Genomic DNA, 18,487 nt, shown 5'->3' on the forward strand with positions numbered 1-18,487 from the left:
TACCTTTGTTAACGTGGATCTCATAATATTTCTTTCAAGATTCTATCCATTCCGTTCACATGTTCTTCATTCTGAACATACATGCACTTCCAGATTTTCGTTTCGGTATCTTCAGTGCGCGCTCTACGTAAGGACTAAATAGCATCGGGGGTTCACTAACATTCTGTCTCACTCCTTTCTCAACTACTGCTTCTCTTTCACGTCCGATTCTTAATAGCTGCAGTCTGATTCTATACGAGTCGTACATATCGTATCGCTCCCTGTATTTTAACCGTATTACCTTCAGAATTTAAAAGAGTGTACTACAATCAGCATTGTTGTATGGTGGTTTCTCTATACCTGCAAATACTCTAGACGTAGAACGAAATTTTCACTCTGCAGTTGAGTGTGCGCTGATATGAAACTTCCTGGCAGATTGTGTGCCGGACTGAGACTCGAACTCGGGACCTTTGCCTTTTGCGGGCAAGTGCTCTACCAACTGAGGTACCCAAGCACGACTCACGACCCGTCCTCACAGCTTAGATTCCGGGAGTACCTCGTCTCCTACCTTCCAAACTTCGCAGAAGCTCTCCTGCATACCTAGCAGAACTAGCACTCCTGGAAGAAAGGATATTGCGGGGACATGGCTTAGCCACAACCTGGGGGATGTTTCCAGAATGAAATTTTCACTCTGCAGCGGAGTGTGCGCTGATATGAAACTTCCTGGCAGATTAAAATTGTGTGCCGGACCGAGACTCGAACTCGGGACCTTTGCCTTTCGCGGGCAGGAGAGCTTCTTAAGTTTGGAAGGTAGGAGACGAGGTACTGGCGGAATTGAAGCTGTGAGGACGGTTCGTGTGTCGTGCTTGGGTACCTCAGATGGTAGAGCACTTGCCCGCGAAAGGCAAAGGTCCTTAGTTCGAGTCTCGGTCCGGCACACAGTTTTAATCTGCCAGGAAGTTTCACTATAGACGTAGATTTGCCCTCGTCATTCGTTCTCGTGTCACATGTTACAACATTTCTCCTGAAATAAAACTGATCTCCTCCGCTATCGGCCTCTGTCAGTTTCTTCATACTTCTGTAAAGAAGACGTCACGGTTTTTTCCTTTCGTATTGCTGTTTCTCCTGCGGCAGCCGCTATTAACACTTGCTGGTCTGACACTCGTGATGAACTGAAGGGCTGGGGTGAGGGAGAGGGGAGCTCGGCGCTGCCGGATTCCAGCGGTGACGCGACGCCTCCGGTCCCGGAAGCGTGCTCCAGCGGCCGGCGTCCAGTAGCAGCCCGCAGGCGGCCATCTGCCGCCGCCGCCAGATCAGATCGCATCGCGGGCATCTGGCGCCGGCAGCGCCCCTAACGGGATTACCGCCGACAAATGGGCAGCTCCGGGCGCGCCGGCAGGCCACTGTATTCACTGCAGGCCACCAACTCGATATACAGTGGCCAGAGGCCCCCCGCGATAAACTCTTTCGGCAGCCGCCGGCAGCACGGCACAGCACAGGCTCTCAGGCACAGCTGGGCATTTCACCTATTAAGAGACCACAGGGCATTTTTGTGTTTGTGTGTTTCTGGTGCGTTAAGTTCGGAACTCAAATATTAATCTACCAAAGCAGTCCGATGCAAGTATGTTTAGGGAAGAGGGAGACATATATTACACCACGTAGACCCTAGAGCATGTGTAGCATCCACATAGCCCATCACGTTACTTACACTAAGTCAGTACAGGTTGTATGTTTTTAGGTTGGCTACTACAGCCAAGATCGTGTGGCAAGAGCACGCCATTAATGCTTATTTTTCCCTCGGCAGCAGGTGAGGTGTTGTAGTGCGGTGGACTCAAAACGTTTAGTCCATACCGACAGGCGTAGCCCGCTTAATGGTACAGTACGACCGATCAAAAAACATCGAGTCGTAAAGTTTGTGACATGTTTGTGGCAAGCCTATTAGATCCAGAGAAAAAACAACCTACACATTGATGTGTTGCCTGTTAAGGTACCACTTACAAAACTATCCCCACTTATACCATTGCACTATATGTATATACAGGGTGGACCATTGAGCGTGATGGGGTCAAATATCTCACGAAATAAGCGGCAAACGAAAAAACTGCAATGAACGAAACTTGTCTAGCTTGAAGGGGGAAACCAGATGGCGCTATGGTTGGCCCGCTAGAAGGCGCTGCCATAGGTCAAACGGATATCAACTGCGTTTTTTTAAATGGGAATATTTGCTATCGCGATCCACCGACAACGCCTGACAATATACGTCAGCGCATTGTCAATGCATGTGCGAACATTACGGAAGGCGAACTACCTGTCGTTGAGAGGAATGCCGTTACACGTATTGCCAAATGCATTGAGGTTGACGGACATCATTTTGAGCATTTATCGTATTAATGTGGTATTTACAGGTAATCGCGCTGTAACAGCATGCGTTCTCAGAAATGATAAGTTCACAAAGGTACATGTATCACATTGGAACAACCGAAATAAAATGTTCAAACGTACCTACGTTCTGTATTTTAATTTAAAAAACCTATCTGTTACCAACTGTTCGTCTAAAATTGTGAGCCATATGTATGTGACTATTACAGCGCCATCTATCACAAAGCAAAGAAAGTGGTGCAAATAAAACATTCATATTTCTTTTCGTACTACACGAATATGTAATAAAAACGGGGGTTCCTATTTAAAAAAAGCGCAATTGATATCCTTCTGACCTATGACAGCGCCATCTAGCGGGCCAACCATAGCGCCATCTGGTTTTCCTCTTCAAGATAGACAAGCTTCGTTCTTTGTAGTTTTTTCGTTTGACGCTTATTTAGTGAGATATTTGGCCCAGTCACGATCAATGGACCACCCTGTATATATATTCCCAATTCTGTTTCCCCTTCCACCAATAAGCAGCTCGCCTGGTATTCGGCTGCAAAGTCCCTGACTATATAGTAGGCCATTACTCGAACAGCTTACTTAAGCTCTAGAGACAGGGAATCAAATGTGTATCGGATTCCATGCTCTGTGGGCTGAACGAGACAAACGGTGTGACATACGAGGTGCATTCAAGTTCTAAGGCCTCCGATTTTTTTTCTTATTAACTACTCACCCGAAATCGATGAAACTGGCGTTACTTCTCGACGTAATCGCCCTGCAGACGTACACATTTTTCACAACGTTGACGCCATGATTCCATGGCAGCGGCGAAGGCTTCTTTAGGAGTCTGTTTTGACCACTGGAAAATCGCTGAGGCAATAGCAGCACGGCTGGTGAATGTGCGGCCACGGAGAGTGTCTTTCATTGTTGGAAAAACCCAAAAGTCACTAGGAGCCAGGTCAGGTGAGTAGGGAGCATGAGGAATCACTTCAAAGTTGTTATCGCGAAGAAGCTGTTGCGTAACGTTAACTCGATTCGCGGGAGCGTTGTCTTGGTGAAATAGCACATGCACAGCCCTTCCCGGACGTTTTTGTTGCAGTGCAGGAAGGAATTTGTTTTTCAAAACATTTTCGTAGGATGCACCTGTTACCGTAGTGCCCTTTGGAACGCAATGGGTAAGGATTACGCCCTCGCTGTCCCAGAACATGGACACCATCATTTTTTCAACACTGGCGGTTACCCGAAATTTTTTTGGTGGCGGTGAATCTGTGTGCTTCCATTGAGCTGACTGGCCCTTTGTTTCTGGATTGAAAAATGGCATCCACATCTCATACATTGTCACAACCGACGAAAAGAAAGTCCCATTCATGCTGTCGTGGCGCGTCAACATTGCTTGGCAACATGCCACACAGGCAGCCATGTGGTCGTCCGTCAGCATTCGTGGCACCCACCTGGATGACACTTTCGCATTTTCAGGTCGTCATGCAGGATTGTGTGGACAGAACCCACAGAAATGCCAACTCTGGAGGCGATCTGTTCAACAGTCATTCGGCGATCCCCCAAAACTATTCTCTCCACTTTCCCGATCATGTCGTCAGACCAGCTTGTGCGAGCCCGAGGTTGTTTCGGTTTGTTGTCACACGATGTTCTGCCTTCATTAAACTGTCGCACCCACGAACGCACTTTCGACACATCCATAACTCCATCACCACATGTCTCCTTCAACTGTCGATGAATTTCAATTGGTTTCGCACCACGAAAATTCAGAAAACGAATGATTGCACGCTATTCAAGTAAGGAAAACGTCACCATTTTAAGTATTTAAAACAGTTCTCATTCTCGCCGCTGGTGGTAAAATTCCATCTGCCGTACGGTGCTGCCCTCTCTGGGACGTATTGACAATGAACGCGGCCTCAATTTAAAACAATGCGCATGTTTCTATCTGTTTCCAGTCCGGAGAAAAAAAATCGGAGGCCTTAGAACTTGAATGCTCCTCGTACAGTTCCGAATGTTACTAGGAAAACGTTTCTTGGTAGGTCCCATTGAATTCAGTCTACTGCTACACATTTTTATACACATTTGATTCCGTGTCTCCAGAGGTTAAGCAGGCTGTTCAAGTAATGCCCACTATAAAGTCAGGGACTTTGCAGCCCAATACTAGGCAAGCTGCTTATTGAAGGGAAGGGAATCAGAATTGGGAATATGTGGGAGGAAATTTCCAGATCCATAATTCCCCTGACAACCAGGGGAACCTTACCGAAGACCTTGGTCAGAACTAAGGGCAGGTGTACTTGTTCACATATACACACAGTTAAGTCAATGACTTTAAGCTTCCCTACAGATGGTAGGGAATGAAAACATTGGAACTCCATCTGTCTGATTCCAATAACTAGTACCTTATTAATAAAGACAGATTTAAGAGACGATGGATTTCACTAATATGTCAATAACTAGACTTATACTAACAGTTACACATGCAGCAACGTTATCTGTACCACTTTATATATTTTTTAAGAAGCTGCTCTTGTTTCTCCTATAAAATTTAACAAAATGGAGTTACCTACCATCCCTATGCTACATACACAATTTTGAGAAGGGTCGCCAGCCTAGCTTCTGCCCGCCAGACAGGGTTCAATTTTTTAGTGCTTCAAAGCCAATGAGCTGTGCCCTGTAGTGTCTAGCTACACCCAGAAATATCGATATTACATTACCACTTTGTAACGACTAATCAGGGATCACTGGTGCCTCGTACAAAAATACTCAGAAAATATGTTTATCAACTTCCCAGATTTTGTAATTGGGGGGGGGGGGGGAGGGGGAGGAGTAAGGATGATCTGTATATTGATCACTTAAGAGTGATCATAGGCGCAAAACTCAGCCTACAGTTGTAGATGTATTGACAGCCAAAAAACTACATCACTTAAAAATGTTACACTGGAGACACAGGAGATTGGTCTGGCCCAGGCCTTTTTTATTCCCAGTTCTTGGCTTAATCTCTACGTCTTTTATAAAATTGACCCTATACCACAAGGTACGGTCTTTCCATGATCCGGCATATTTTTATTTTATTTTTAATTTCCTTTCCCCGCAGTCGTCAGGAAGCCTGTGAAAGGGAAGTCGTGTTCGCCACCCGTCTGTGAATCGAGTGAACTTTACTTTTTCCCTTTTTGTGTGTCGTATTCTCTGAGACGGATACTGAACACCCGCGCAGCAATTGCTTAAAGAACCACCAATAACCGCCTAAAATCGACACTAATGCTGGCTGTTCTACAGGACCACTCGCCATTAATGTGCCCTTTGTAACTGATCCGGGTCTTGCTCACCTCCCACTGTTGCAAATTACCGTACTGTCCATTTAGCTGCACAAGAAATGACCTAGTGGGTTATTAATGGGCTATGTTGATACTACACAAGCCCTATAGTATTCGTGGTGTAATATATGTCTCCCACTTCCCTAGTATTTAAAATGGAATGTCGTGGGTAAAATAATTGTACGATTGTTTGTTAGCTATTTGCGGATGGCACGTTTACGCTGGGTGGTCTTTCCCTGCAGTATTTAATCATAACAAAAGCTGCCATAGAGCTCATACTAGCAACTTCATAATGAAATTCTTAAAAATTTTAATTTTGCCGTCCCTGTGGAGATTTTAGAACTCCACTCTGCACCACGTCGTGCCCTCACTTTACGTTTGTTACATTCCACCTCCGTACAGTAGTGAAACAGTTTCCCGTCATCTTTTTGTTGTCACTCTCACGTCTCTAGTTATTAGTAAGATGAAGAGGCCGCCACCGGACCTATCCGTGAGGGTATTTTCCTGTGATCGCTTCCCCTGTTTATACAACGAAGGTAGACATTTTGTGGTTAGGCTGTCGTGACAGCACAGAAGTGGAGCGCAAATAACAAGCTACCTGTCTCAAATGATTTGATTAATAGTGTAAGATGTATTTCAAACTTTTTGCCTTAATATTCGTCAATAATTGACCTACATTCTGTCTGCAGCAACTGGCTGGATGTCCATTTCGGACATGTACCATCCTGCAGTATCGAATCAGTTGTGCGAATTGACGTACACTTATCACCCAAGAACCTATCAAACTTGGAGGAAGCACGTATTGGAAACGGTGATTATGAAGGCCGAGTGGTTTCATACATGTGCTGAAACTTTTTAATAAAATTTTTACTTCGACTGGAATAACTGGGGAGATGACACTTCTTAATATAATTCTGAAACTGCTGAGTGAAATTGAACGTACTATCTCTATACTATACTTTTATCATTTCAACACTGACCCACAATATTCTAGCGTAACGCAATGTGACTGATCAAAAATGATAACCTGACTTCAAATAATTAATACAAAAGAATCGCCCTGAATTAGTAGAAAACCTAACAATAACCTATACATTTCATAAGTCACTTACCTCACAAAAAACTTCATTACACGAACTACAGCAATGCCGCAAGCAGCAATACTGCCAGCTAAATAAAAGATTCTAACTACTGAAGGCTCTAACTACTGATAGGTATGTGGTTGGCGAAGGAAAGATTTTGTTGCAGAGCAAACAATGTATTTTCCTTAAGAATGTGACAACCAGTTCAAAAATTATATAATCATCAGTAATAAATCTCAATGACGGATATACATTCAGACCGTACGCTCACGCTATTACTGCAAACCTCCAACACTGCTAATTATTAACCTCTAGCCTCCATGACCGCTGACTAATCACTCTCAACTTTCACCACTGCTGGCTGTTCACCTCCAACTGCCATCACTGCTGGCGTTTAACCTCCAATTGCCAGTCCGACCAACCACAGAGTTTCTTACAGAGTGCGCACAGCGCTGTCAGATTTATTAACGCAAAGCGCTACATAGCGCTGCCAACATCCAAATACATAAACAGCCTACTTACAGTGCTACGTAAACGGTGTCCTGTTAGGCCGAGTTAAAGCCGAAGTGCTACGAGGAAAGCTGCTGCGCCTGGATGCTATGCAAACTGCCCAGCGGTTGCAACGGGCTTGTGGCCCACATCTAGGCGCAACCAAGAGGGAACGTTTGGGACACTCAGCAAACAGTCATCTTTTATCTTCACGTAGCTAATCACTTCATCATAAATCGGTTCATTTTTTGAGCCTGTTGTCAGTAAATAATTGTACTAAACATCCCAACAAAGTAGTTAAGCTTTCCCGAGAAATATCTGGTCATATCCGAGCGATAGCAGATGAGTCATGGCTGGTAAGCTTTATGAACTTACGCTGAAATCTGTCCTTTCGGATAAGTTTTTAGGTTCGATCTATAAGAAAGCGTAGAATCTCACAACGAATTGTGATTTCTGTCGGCTCAGATACTCATTGCGATTTGTTTTACCTTCTTTTACTGGAGCTATTAATCTAGGCAGAAATAAGTAATATTATCGTACTGACATTCTACAGTTTCACTAGAAACTTTGGATCGCGACAGGTCGCTGGACTTTAATTTTCCTCTGTTACGAGAACCAGCTTACAGAATGCAGAATCACGGAATGCAGAGTGTGAGGCAAATAGGGAGGAAGTCATAAGCGGAGACGGCACGGCAGTCGGATTTTTGTAATTTTTTTAAAAAATTCATGGTATGTGTCGTTCAAAGCTCAAATGTCAATATCCCACAGCAGTTTGATGCACTATCGAACATTTATGAGAAAATTGACTTATGTATTGCGAGCGTCTTTAATACACTTAACGGAGATCTTTTCCCGCATAGCTGCGTGTCTTTATGGTACAGTGCTTACCTGCACGTGGGCGGCCTTTTTAAACAAAGGCGAGTGTTCAACGAGCATTTCCTTGAAACATAAAAAACATAGAGATGGGAAAAAATCGGTAGCGCTTGAGTTTGGTACTCGCTGGATCTCTGGTTCGAGTCTCGCTTCTGGTTTTGTTTTTACCGTTTCTTTCTCTGTTCAGTCCGAATGACTGCATCATTTAAACATTAAATTCGTCAAATATATGCTAATGAACACGTATCTTTCAGTTTTATTAAAAAGTGCTCTTGTTCTAATGCAGGTACTGCAAAAAATCAAGTTGAGAAGGATGAGCATTTCCTTGCGAAGATCCAGCCATTTATCCAGAGAATCGCCCGGGAATTAGGAAAATATTTCACCGCTGTGTAAAGAAAGGACTTTGGGCCAATAACATGCGACAGCGCTCGTAGAGAAGACGCGACTATTTGTCGCCCCAGCAACCAGTTATCCGCAACGGCTACAAAGCTGAATTGTTGGTGATCATCGTCGATACTATGACAGACGGCGCAGAGGGGTGCGTCAGCCTGTCCTACGGTATGGAGCCGCTGGTTACCACTGGACCACACGGCCCATCGAAACAACATGCTTGCTTTAGTGTGTTAAAGCTGCTCGGAAAACTTAAAAGTCTATTTTCTTTAAAATTTTTTAGAGTTACATCGAACTGCTTCGGGGGACTAATATGAGGGATCTCAACATCGTGTAACATAAATATAAAAAAACTATAAAAATTAATTTCCTATTTAGCCCCTTGTTAGGCGCCTTTCTCTCGGGAGTTCAGGCTGTCTGCAGCTGGACGCAAGGCCCTGATTCAGAAAGGCCCCTTCAGCACGGTGAGATGAAAAAAGGCGTGAGACACCTTCTAATATCATGGCGGACCACCTTTTGCCTGCATAGTGGAGCAACTCCACGCAGTATGGACTCAACAAACAGTTGGTAGACGTAAAAGTTTTCTGGGTTTGGTACCGCGTCATAATGTAAAAACTACTGCTGCTGGAGAAAAACCAACGTTTCGGTCACGATTAGACCCAAAAGAAGGCCGCTGCAGTCGTGACCGAAACGTTGGTTTTTCTCCAGCAGTAGTAGTTTTTACATTATGACGCGGTACCAAACCCAGAAAACTTTTATGTCGACTGACTCTGGCCGTGGAAGCCTACGCAATTGTAAAACCGTTGGTAGTCGCCTGCAGAAATACTGACCCATGATGCCTCTATAGCCGTCCATAAGTGCGAAGGTGCACGAAGCGACCTCTCGAAAATGTCCCGTAAATATTCGGCGGGATTCATGACGGGCGATCTTGGTGGTGAGACCCCCGTTCGAATCGTCCAGATTGTGCTTCAAACCAGTCGCGAACAGTTGTGTTCCGGTGACATAAATATGCCATCGTTTTTTGGGGAAGATGAGGTTCATGAATGGCAGAAAATGGTGTGCTGCCGAAAATAATCATTCCCAGCCAATGAACGGTTGAGTTGTACCATGGGACCCAGTCCATTCCATGAAAACACCGCCCACGCTGTTGTGGGGTGACCGACAGCTTCCCCAGTGTCTGTCAATGTCATAAAATTCACCAACAGCCGTGTAACTTAAGATATCATATTATTTCATTGTGAAGGCTACCAGTTTCAGCGTTTCATTATTCCATCTTCAGTCCCCATACGCCGCTATCCAATTAAACGAACATGTCGTATAGAGCCGTAAGTCACTGGATATCGTGAATTCAATCATCACACTATTGCTTCATTCAAAGACGTGATTCTAACTGAGTTGTTATCACGTCTTCGATTGAAGCAATAGAGTAACGATGGAATTGATGATATACAGAGATTTATGACTCTATATAACAAAATGGCTCTGAGCACTATGGGACTTATCATCTGAGGTCATCAGTCCCCTAGAATTTAGAACTACTTAAACCTAACTAACCTAAGGACATTACACACATCCATGCCCGAGGCAGGATTCGAATCTGCGACCGTAGCGGTCGCGCGGTTCCAGACTGTAGCGCCTAGAACCGCTCGGCCACCATCGGCCGGCTCTATACGACATGTTCGTTTATTTGGGTAGGGGCCTGAAGATGGCATAATGAAATGCTGAAACTGGTATCCTCCTCAATAAAATAAAATAATATCTCAAGTCACACGGCTGTCGGTGAATTTGATTGACATTGACAATTACTTAACCAACCGATGTCCCCTGTCCATGATGGACCAACAGTGTCTTCTTGACAACTTGCGTCCATGGCTTCGTGGGGTGTGCGCCACATCCTAACCCTACCACCAGCTCTTACAGACTGAAGCCAGGACTCGTTTGACTAGGAGACGGTTTTCCAGTCGTCTAAGGTCCAACCGATATGATCACAAGGACAGGAAAGGAACTGCAAGAATTGTCGTGCCTTTAGCAAAGGCACTCGCGTAGATCGTCTGCTACCATAGTCCATTGACGCCATATTTCGCCTCACTGTCGTAACAGATATGTTCGTCCTACGTCCCACATTGATATATGCGGTTATTCCACGTAGTGTCTGTTGGTAACGACGACTCTATGCAAACGTCGTTAAGTAAAGACCGTCGGCCACTGCGCTGTCTGTGGTGAGAGGTACTGCTTGACATCTGGTGTTTCCGGCACACTCTTGACACGTGGATCTCGAATATTGAATTCCCTAACGATTTCCGCAGTGGATATCCCATGCGTCTAGCTCCAACTACTGTTCCACGTTCAATGTCTGTTAATTCCCGTGCGGCCATAAGCACGTCGGAAACCTTTTCATATGAATTATCTGAGTACTAACGACAGGTCCGACCGATGTCCTCTGTCCATGATGGTCCAACAGCGTTGGTCGTTGTCGTTTATACACTACTGGCCATTAAAATTGCCACACCACGAAGATGACGTGCTACAGATGCGAAATTTAACCGACAGGAAGAAGATGCTGTGATATGCAAATGATTACCTTTTCAGACCATTCACACAAGGTCGGCGCCGGTGGCGACACCTACAACGTAGTGACATGAGGAAAGTTTCCAACCGATTTCTCATACACAAACAGCAGTTCGCCGGCGTTGCCTGGTGAAACGTTGTTGTGATGCCTCGTGTAAGGAGGAGAAATGCGTACCATCACGTTTCTGACTTTGATAAATGTCGGATTGTAGCCTATCGCGATTGCTGTTTATCGTATCGCAACACTGCTGCTCGTGTTAGTCGAGATCCAATGACTGTTAGCAGAATATAGAATCGTTGGTTCAGGAGGGTAATACGGAACGCCGTACTGCATCCCAAAGCCCTCGTATCACTAGTAGTCGAGATGACAGACGTCCACATGGCTGTAACGGATCGTGTAGCCACGTCTCGATCCCTGAGTCAACAGATGGGGACGTTTGCAAGGCAACAACCATCTGCACGAACAGTTCGACGACGTTTGCAGCAGCATGGACTATCAGCTCGGAGACCATGACTGGGGTTACCGTTGACGCTGCATCACAGACAGGAGCGCCTGCGATGGTGTACTCAACGACGAACCTGGGTGCACGAATGGCAAAACGTCATCTTTTCGGATGAATCCAGGTTCTGTTTACAGCATCGTGATGGTCGCATCCGTGTTTGGCGAGATCGTGGTGAACGCACATTGGAAGCGTGTATTCGTCATCGCCATACTGGCGTATCATCCGGCGTGACGGTATTTGGTGCCACTGGTTACTCGTCTCGGACACCTCTTGTTCGCATTGACGGCACTTTTCAACAGTGGAAGTTACATTTCAGATGCGTTACGACCCGTGGCTCTACCCTTCAATCGATCCCTGCGAAACGCTACATTTCAGCAGGATAATGCACGACCGCATATTGCAGGTCCTGTACAGGCTTTTCTGGATACAGAAAATGTTCCATTGCTGCCCTGGCCAGCCCATTCTCCAGATCTCTCACCAATTAAAAACGTCTGGTGAATGGTGGCCGAGCAACTGTCTCGCCACGATACGCCAGTCACTACTGTTGATGAACTGTGGTATCGTGTTGAAGCTGTACCTGTACACGCCATCCAAGCTCTGTTTGTCTCAATGCCCAGGCGTATCAAGACCGTTATTACGGTCAGAGGTGGTTGTTCTGGGTACTGATTTCTCAGGATTTATGCACCCAAATCGCGTGAAAATGTAATCACATGTCAGTTCTAGTATAATATATTTGTCCAATGAATACCCGTTTATTATCTAGATTTCTTCTTGGTGTAGTAGTTTTAATGGCCAGTAGTGTATACCCTGTGTATGCGATACTACCGCCATCTGTGTATGCGAGTATCCCTATCCCGTGACTTTCGTCGCGTCTCTGGCGCACGGTGCGCACGCTCCTTAATCCTGGCTGGTCCATGGTCCTCGAACAGCCCCGCGTCCTCATCCCGGAGGGGGTGCGACTGGGGTAGCCGCGGCTGCGGCCGAGCCGCCATTAAGGGCGCGTCGCGGGCCGGCCGCAACACTTATGAATCATTACTCCCGCCCTAAGTGGATTACGAGCGCCGCCTTTATGAATGTTTAATGGAGTAAGTGGATTACGGCGGCGCGCGCGGCCGCAGCAGGGATTATGACAATAAGCGAGCTCCTTGCCGGCGCGCGGCGCGCTCTGTTTTGTGTACACGCGCGAGCCGCCCGGAAATCTGACACGCGCCCCGCCGCCGGGACCTGTCGCGGACCAGATCCTCCCCCCCGTCCACTCCAGCTGTGTAATGCCACTGGTAACACACCGCCGGCGGCCGACCTCTGCCTGCTGCTGGCGGTACTTTCTGTGCTAACAGGCAGGGGCGGGACACATAGGAGCGTCGCTTCTTTTGAAAGTGGCTTTGCACAGGTCACTCCCCCGCCATGCCACCGAGTGAGCCGGTGCCACAGCTTATTTGGACCGCAGCGTACATACGCGCACCACACAAAGGCCTGCCAACAGCAAAAATTTAAAATAATAAAAAAATTCTTCGTATTAATACTGTAATGCCGGCCACGGTGGCCGAGCGGCTCTAGGCGCTTCAGTCCGGAACCGTGCGACCGCTACTGTCGCAGGTTCGATTCCTGCCCTGGGCATGGATGTGTGTGATGTCCTTAGGTTAGTTAGGTTTAAGTAGTTCTAAGTTCTAGGGGACTGGTGACCTTAGACGTTAAGTCCCATAGTGCTCAGAGCCATTTGAACCAATACTGTAATGTGAGACCACGCGTAATTGCTGCAGCCGTTAATGTACACGGATTGGAGAAATACCTGCAAACACCGCGAGAATCGGATACTTGAACATAAATGCAGCAGGTTGTGCTGTAACACCTTTTTTTTCTAAAATCAGGATTCCAGGAATCAGGATTCCAATACCACCTATCAGTCCCCTCTCTATTGGCTACAAAACCCTTTTCTTTTTCAACATAATCTCCGCTCAATGCGACTGACTTACGCCACCTTACTGGGAAGGCCTGTATGCCCGAGAGGCACCGCTCTACTGGTCTATGTCGGAGCCAAGGTGTTGCTCCGTCATCCAAGTACTGCTTCCCTCAAAGTGGGTCCTTTATTGGGTCAAACGGATGTCGGAAGGGGAGGAACTCAGCGGGCACACACTTTTGAGCACCTCAACTGGTGGACGAGTGAGTCAGCACTACCAACACAGATGTTCAGCTGTACAGCGAGACGTTTGATTGACATCCATTGATCACCTCAAATGAGAGTGTCTGCACGTTCCAATACTGCAAGATTCATAGCTGTGTACGGCTGGCTGACAGGTGGGAGATCCGACAGCTTTGCGCGACCTTGTTGCGATGATATGACACCTCTACAAACGACTCACCATGCTTTTGTTCACTGCCATGTCTCCATTGGCAATCTGCAAGCACCTATGATTGTCTGAGACGTTCTGGTTTTCCGCCAAAACAAAGTCAATGACAGCTCTCTGCTTGGAAAGCACCTCCATTACAGGCGCCACTTTGAAACCTAGGTATAGCGCCGCCACCTATCGGAATTACATGAAACTATAGGCCCTGAAGCGGTAATATTCTACGAAGTCCTACAAGAAATTCCGCATCTTTTCAACCTTAATCGGCCAAGCAAAAAAAGTGTTGCTTTACTCATTGAACACCGCAATTAACTGACCACGAACGACACTTGTTTAATGTCCACAATTCGTCACAATCGTCAGTTGTGGTAACGACACTTGTGCAATGTCCACTATTCGTCGCAATTGTCATTTGTGGTAACGAACGACACTTGTGCAATGTCCACAATTCGTCGCAATTCTCATTTGTGGTAACGAACGACACTTGTGCAATGTCCACAATTCATCGCAATCGTCAGTTGTGGGAACGACACTTGTGCAATGTCCACAATTCGTCGCAACTCTCATTTGTGGTAACGAACGACACTTGTGCAATGTCCACAAGTCGTCGCAATCGTCAGTTGTGGGAACGACATTTGTGCAATGTCCACAATTCGTCGCAATTGTCATTTGTGGTAACGAACGACACTTGTGCAATGCCCACAATTCGTCGCAATTGTCAGTTGTGGTAAGACCAATGTTCTGTATAGTTGCGAGTGCATTAAGTCGGAGCTAAGTCAATCCAAATGCGGGAAAGTTCTTATGGTCATATTGTGGGTGCTCCCATAACCAAGATAGCTGAAGAGTTTCGTGTTTTTCTATGCCGTATACAGGGAAAAAGGGGGTAAACATCATGTGTGTCACAACGCAATGAAAGTGTGTGTTGAGTTATATTGATGGACGGTCACTGAAGAGGATTGTGACGAAAAATAAGAGGACGATAGTTGAAAAGTCACTGCGGAATTGAATGTAGCACTCGCGAAACCTGTCTGTTTTTTTTTTTTTTAAACAAAAAAAAAAGAGCTCTCTTAATAACAAACTGCTGGGTGAACTGGATTTCCAAAACCACCAGTAATGTAAATGCTCGTAATAGAATACATGGCGCCGAAGCCGTAAAACCTGGAATATGGAGCAATGGAAGAAATTCATTTTGTCGGATGAGTCAAGTTGCACACTGTTTCCAATTTCTGGACGAGTTTACGTCCCAAGAGTGAAACGTGGCGAGGGTTCGCTGATGATCTGGGCAGCCATATCGTGGTATTCCATGGGCCCGATGGTTACTCTGCAAGGTCGAATTACAGCCAAGGCTTATCTGACCATTTTGCCTCGTCAAGATCGATGCTGAGTTACAAGAGGACAGCGCCCCTGTTCACACAGATAGCATCTTCTAGGTAGGGCTCTGTGAGATCAAGGACGGATTGTCGCATTTCCCTTGGCCACCATAGTCACCAGAGCTCAACATTATTGAGCCTTCGTGGTCTCCCGTGGAGAGGAGGGTTGTTAGCACTGCTCACTTGCATCATCGTTGCTCTTTTCAGGACGACTGGTGTAAAGTTGTCTTGAAAACCATACAGCATCTGTATCTATCCATTCCGACACGACATGAAGCCGTTGTTAATGGCAAGGGTTTTTCTGCGCCGTATCAGAGATGGTATCATATTTCTGAAGTTTCCATATCTTTGTCCATCCCCTGTAATTCCGCCCCCACGACTCGTACCCCACCATTTACACCCGTCCTATCCACTTAATACACTAAACTACCATGGACTAACCCCCCGCCCAGCAACTACCTTGGAAATCTCCCCGTTAAGCAATCAATAGAGGGATCACACTAGGCTACTTCAATGAAACCCGCATCAAAATTTATCCGTCGTGACAATTATAACGTCTTTCCACCTGTCCTACCGTTACTCCTCGCCCTTTGTCTTTCCACTGCCCGCCAGCACCTACTTACACCTCCGAACTTCCTACGCAGCGCACTCCTATATTTTTTACCCACGACCTTCAGCCCTCTGGTAGACGTTCTTCTCCCCTCAAATTCTTTTCTCCCATCAAATCCTTTTCTCCCATACAGAACCTTCAGCTTTTTAGAGAAAATGTAGGACTGTTTCTTTTATAGAGGTTTCTGCAATATTTTTAAATACATGTGCTTGTTTTTACTTTTTAGCCCCTCAGTTTTAATTTAAACAACAAAGAAAATCAACAATTTTAATGTTTTTATGTAAATGTCGTCGAAATACATCTTTTAATAGATTTTTTAAAATACCAGTAAACTTTTCACTTTCCAATCTTATGTATTCGGTACTTCTTCATATTTTTATTTTGGCAAAAGAGCTGAATTTTGTACCGCTGACAGTCCAGCTCCCGCCAAGAAGAGGCGATGGGAGTTATATAGCAATAAGGAAAAAAAAACATGTTGAAGTCGGTTAGTTGTATCCCATCGGATTTCAAAGCTACAAAGTTATTAAGACTATTTCGTTTTCCACAGTGGTTTTTGTTGTGACCACTGTCGTTTATTTTCGCACGATCGCCTGATTTCAGCCATGTTCCATCATTAAGAGCTTAGTCATAACTTAGTAATTTTCCTGGGACGGAGTTGGCAGCCGAGTTTGTGCCACACATGTTCTGTCGGGGATAAGTCTGCGGATACTGGTGGCAATAGGAGTACGTCAACATGATGCAGAGAGTTCATATTTATTTATTTCTCAAGTAAAGACCTGCTGCCTATTGCTATATACGAGGGCTATTCGGAAAGTAAGGAACGATAGGTCGCGAAATGGAAACTACAGTGAAATTCAAAACTGTTTTATTAGCAACGGTTAGCTACACGTTCCGGCTACTGCTCTACTCAGACTTAGACATCTGTCGTAGCGTTGTCCAACTTCTCAATTCCCTCGTTATAGAAGACATCCGCCAGTGCTTTTCGACAGTTTTATACTCTGGGCTGCAGCTCGTTGTCTGTGTCAAAATATTGTCTTCATAGCCAGCGGTTCATGTGAGCAGAGATGAAAATCGGAGGGAGCCAATTAAGGGCTGTATTGTGCGTGATCGAACACTTCCCATCGAAAACGCTGCAGGAGCATCTTCATTCCGCTGCAGTGTGCGGCCGAGAATTGTCGTGTAGAACGAACCGCACGACAGTTATGTTATGTGGATTGCATAGCTTCAGGCGAAATGTTTCGTCAGGCCCTCATTCTTGGTGGGAGACGCTAATTTCGAGCCATCTTTACGTTCTCACTGTGAGCTCAGAACTGAAAAGAGCTACATGATGCGATCGAAGGGAGTACTAGATACAGTGCCCAACGCATCTGTGCAAAGCTTCATCAGATTTTCACTGTATTTTCCTCTTTGCGATGATCGATCCTTACATTCCGAATAACCTTCGTAACAGGTCGTAAATTGAGTGATTTTAAATCATACAAATTCAGTTTTATTATTTGCACATTTTTTTGTTGTACGTTTTGAAACGTCCCCTTAGCAAAAATAGTGAATTACTGTGCTGGTTAACCCCTTACGTTATTTGATTTTCAAACAGCTGAGCAAAACTGAACGTACTCAGACATTTCTCTCTTTACTTATTCTGATCATCACTAAACTGACACACAATATTTTTAGCGCAACCCAATCTGACTTTTAATAATCCCTACAAAAGAATGGCCCTGACTAACAATAACCTATACCTTTCATGAATCACTTACCTCACAAAAATCTTCATTGCTCGAACTACTGCAATACAGCGAGCGCCTATACTCCCAGCTAAATAAAAGATTCTAACTACTGAAGTCACTAAGAACTGATAGGCATACCTAGCAAATGAAAGATTTTGATAAAGAACAAACAATGTATTCACCTTAATAGTGTTCAAAAGTCAATATATATATATATATATATATATATATATATATATATATATGTCAGTTCATGACATCCAGTCTTACAAATTTACTGTCTCTGATGGACACACGTCTAGATCATCCGATCTCAAAACTCGGCGAACTCTCTCCCCACATCCACCACTGCTGGCGGCTCACCTCCAACTGCGCAACGCTACGCGCTGTTAACAGCCAGCTGCCCAACACAACAATAGCGACTATTTCAACAATACCCAACAGCCACAGACTGCACACAGCACAGCCAGTGATTTTCATATAGAGCGCTACATGGCGTTACCAATATAAAAACCTACACAGCCTACTTGCAGTTTTACAAAATCATAAAACTAAAAAAATAGCAAATAGAGTTGATGGCGACATGTACCAGGAATGGACGAGCATTGGACTGTTAAAAAATGGCATCGCCTGAGAGGTGAGAGATGGCAACGAAGAATGTCCGTGACGCACCCATAAACCACCAGCCATTATCAGTCGTGAGCTGTAGCTACACCCGATGGATGCATATACCAGTACGCCAGGAGTAACACCACTGTCCCTCTCAAAAACATTGGAACAATGGGGCCTCTTCCCAGGTCGCCGCCACATTCGCCGGCGATGGTCATCCGGGGCAGAGCAGAACCACGATTCATTGCTTTATACAGTGAGACGCAA

The 18,487-nt window shown here is 45.4% G+C and overlaps 1 protein-coding gene across 1 annotated transcript in view; it reads left to right on the forward strand.

The window, feature by feature from the left end:
- The first annotated feature begins 1,352 nt into the window (after positions 1-1,352).
- Positions 1,353-18,487, forward strand: part of LOC124616582 (zinc finger protein Gfi-1b-like) — a 34,334-nt gene continuing 17,199 nt past the window's right edge. Inside the window, exon 1 of the mRNA XM_047144903.1 lies at positions 1,353-1,533. Coding sequence (XP_047000859.1) covers positions 1,353-1,533 — 181 coding nt within the window. The remainder of the gene's footprint in view (positions 1,534-18,487) is intronic.

This window comes from Schistocerca americana, chromosome 5, assembly GCF_021461395.2.
Source record: "Schistocerca americana isolate TAMUIC-IGC-003095 chromosome 5, iqSchAmer2.1, whole genome shotgun sequence".
NCBI classification, from domain to species: Eukaryota; Metazoa; Arthropoda; class Insecta; order Orthoptera; family Acrididae; genus Schistocerca; species Schistocerca americana.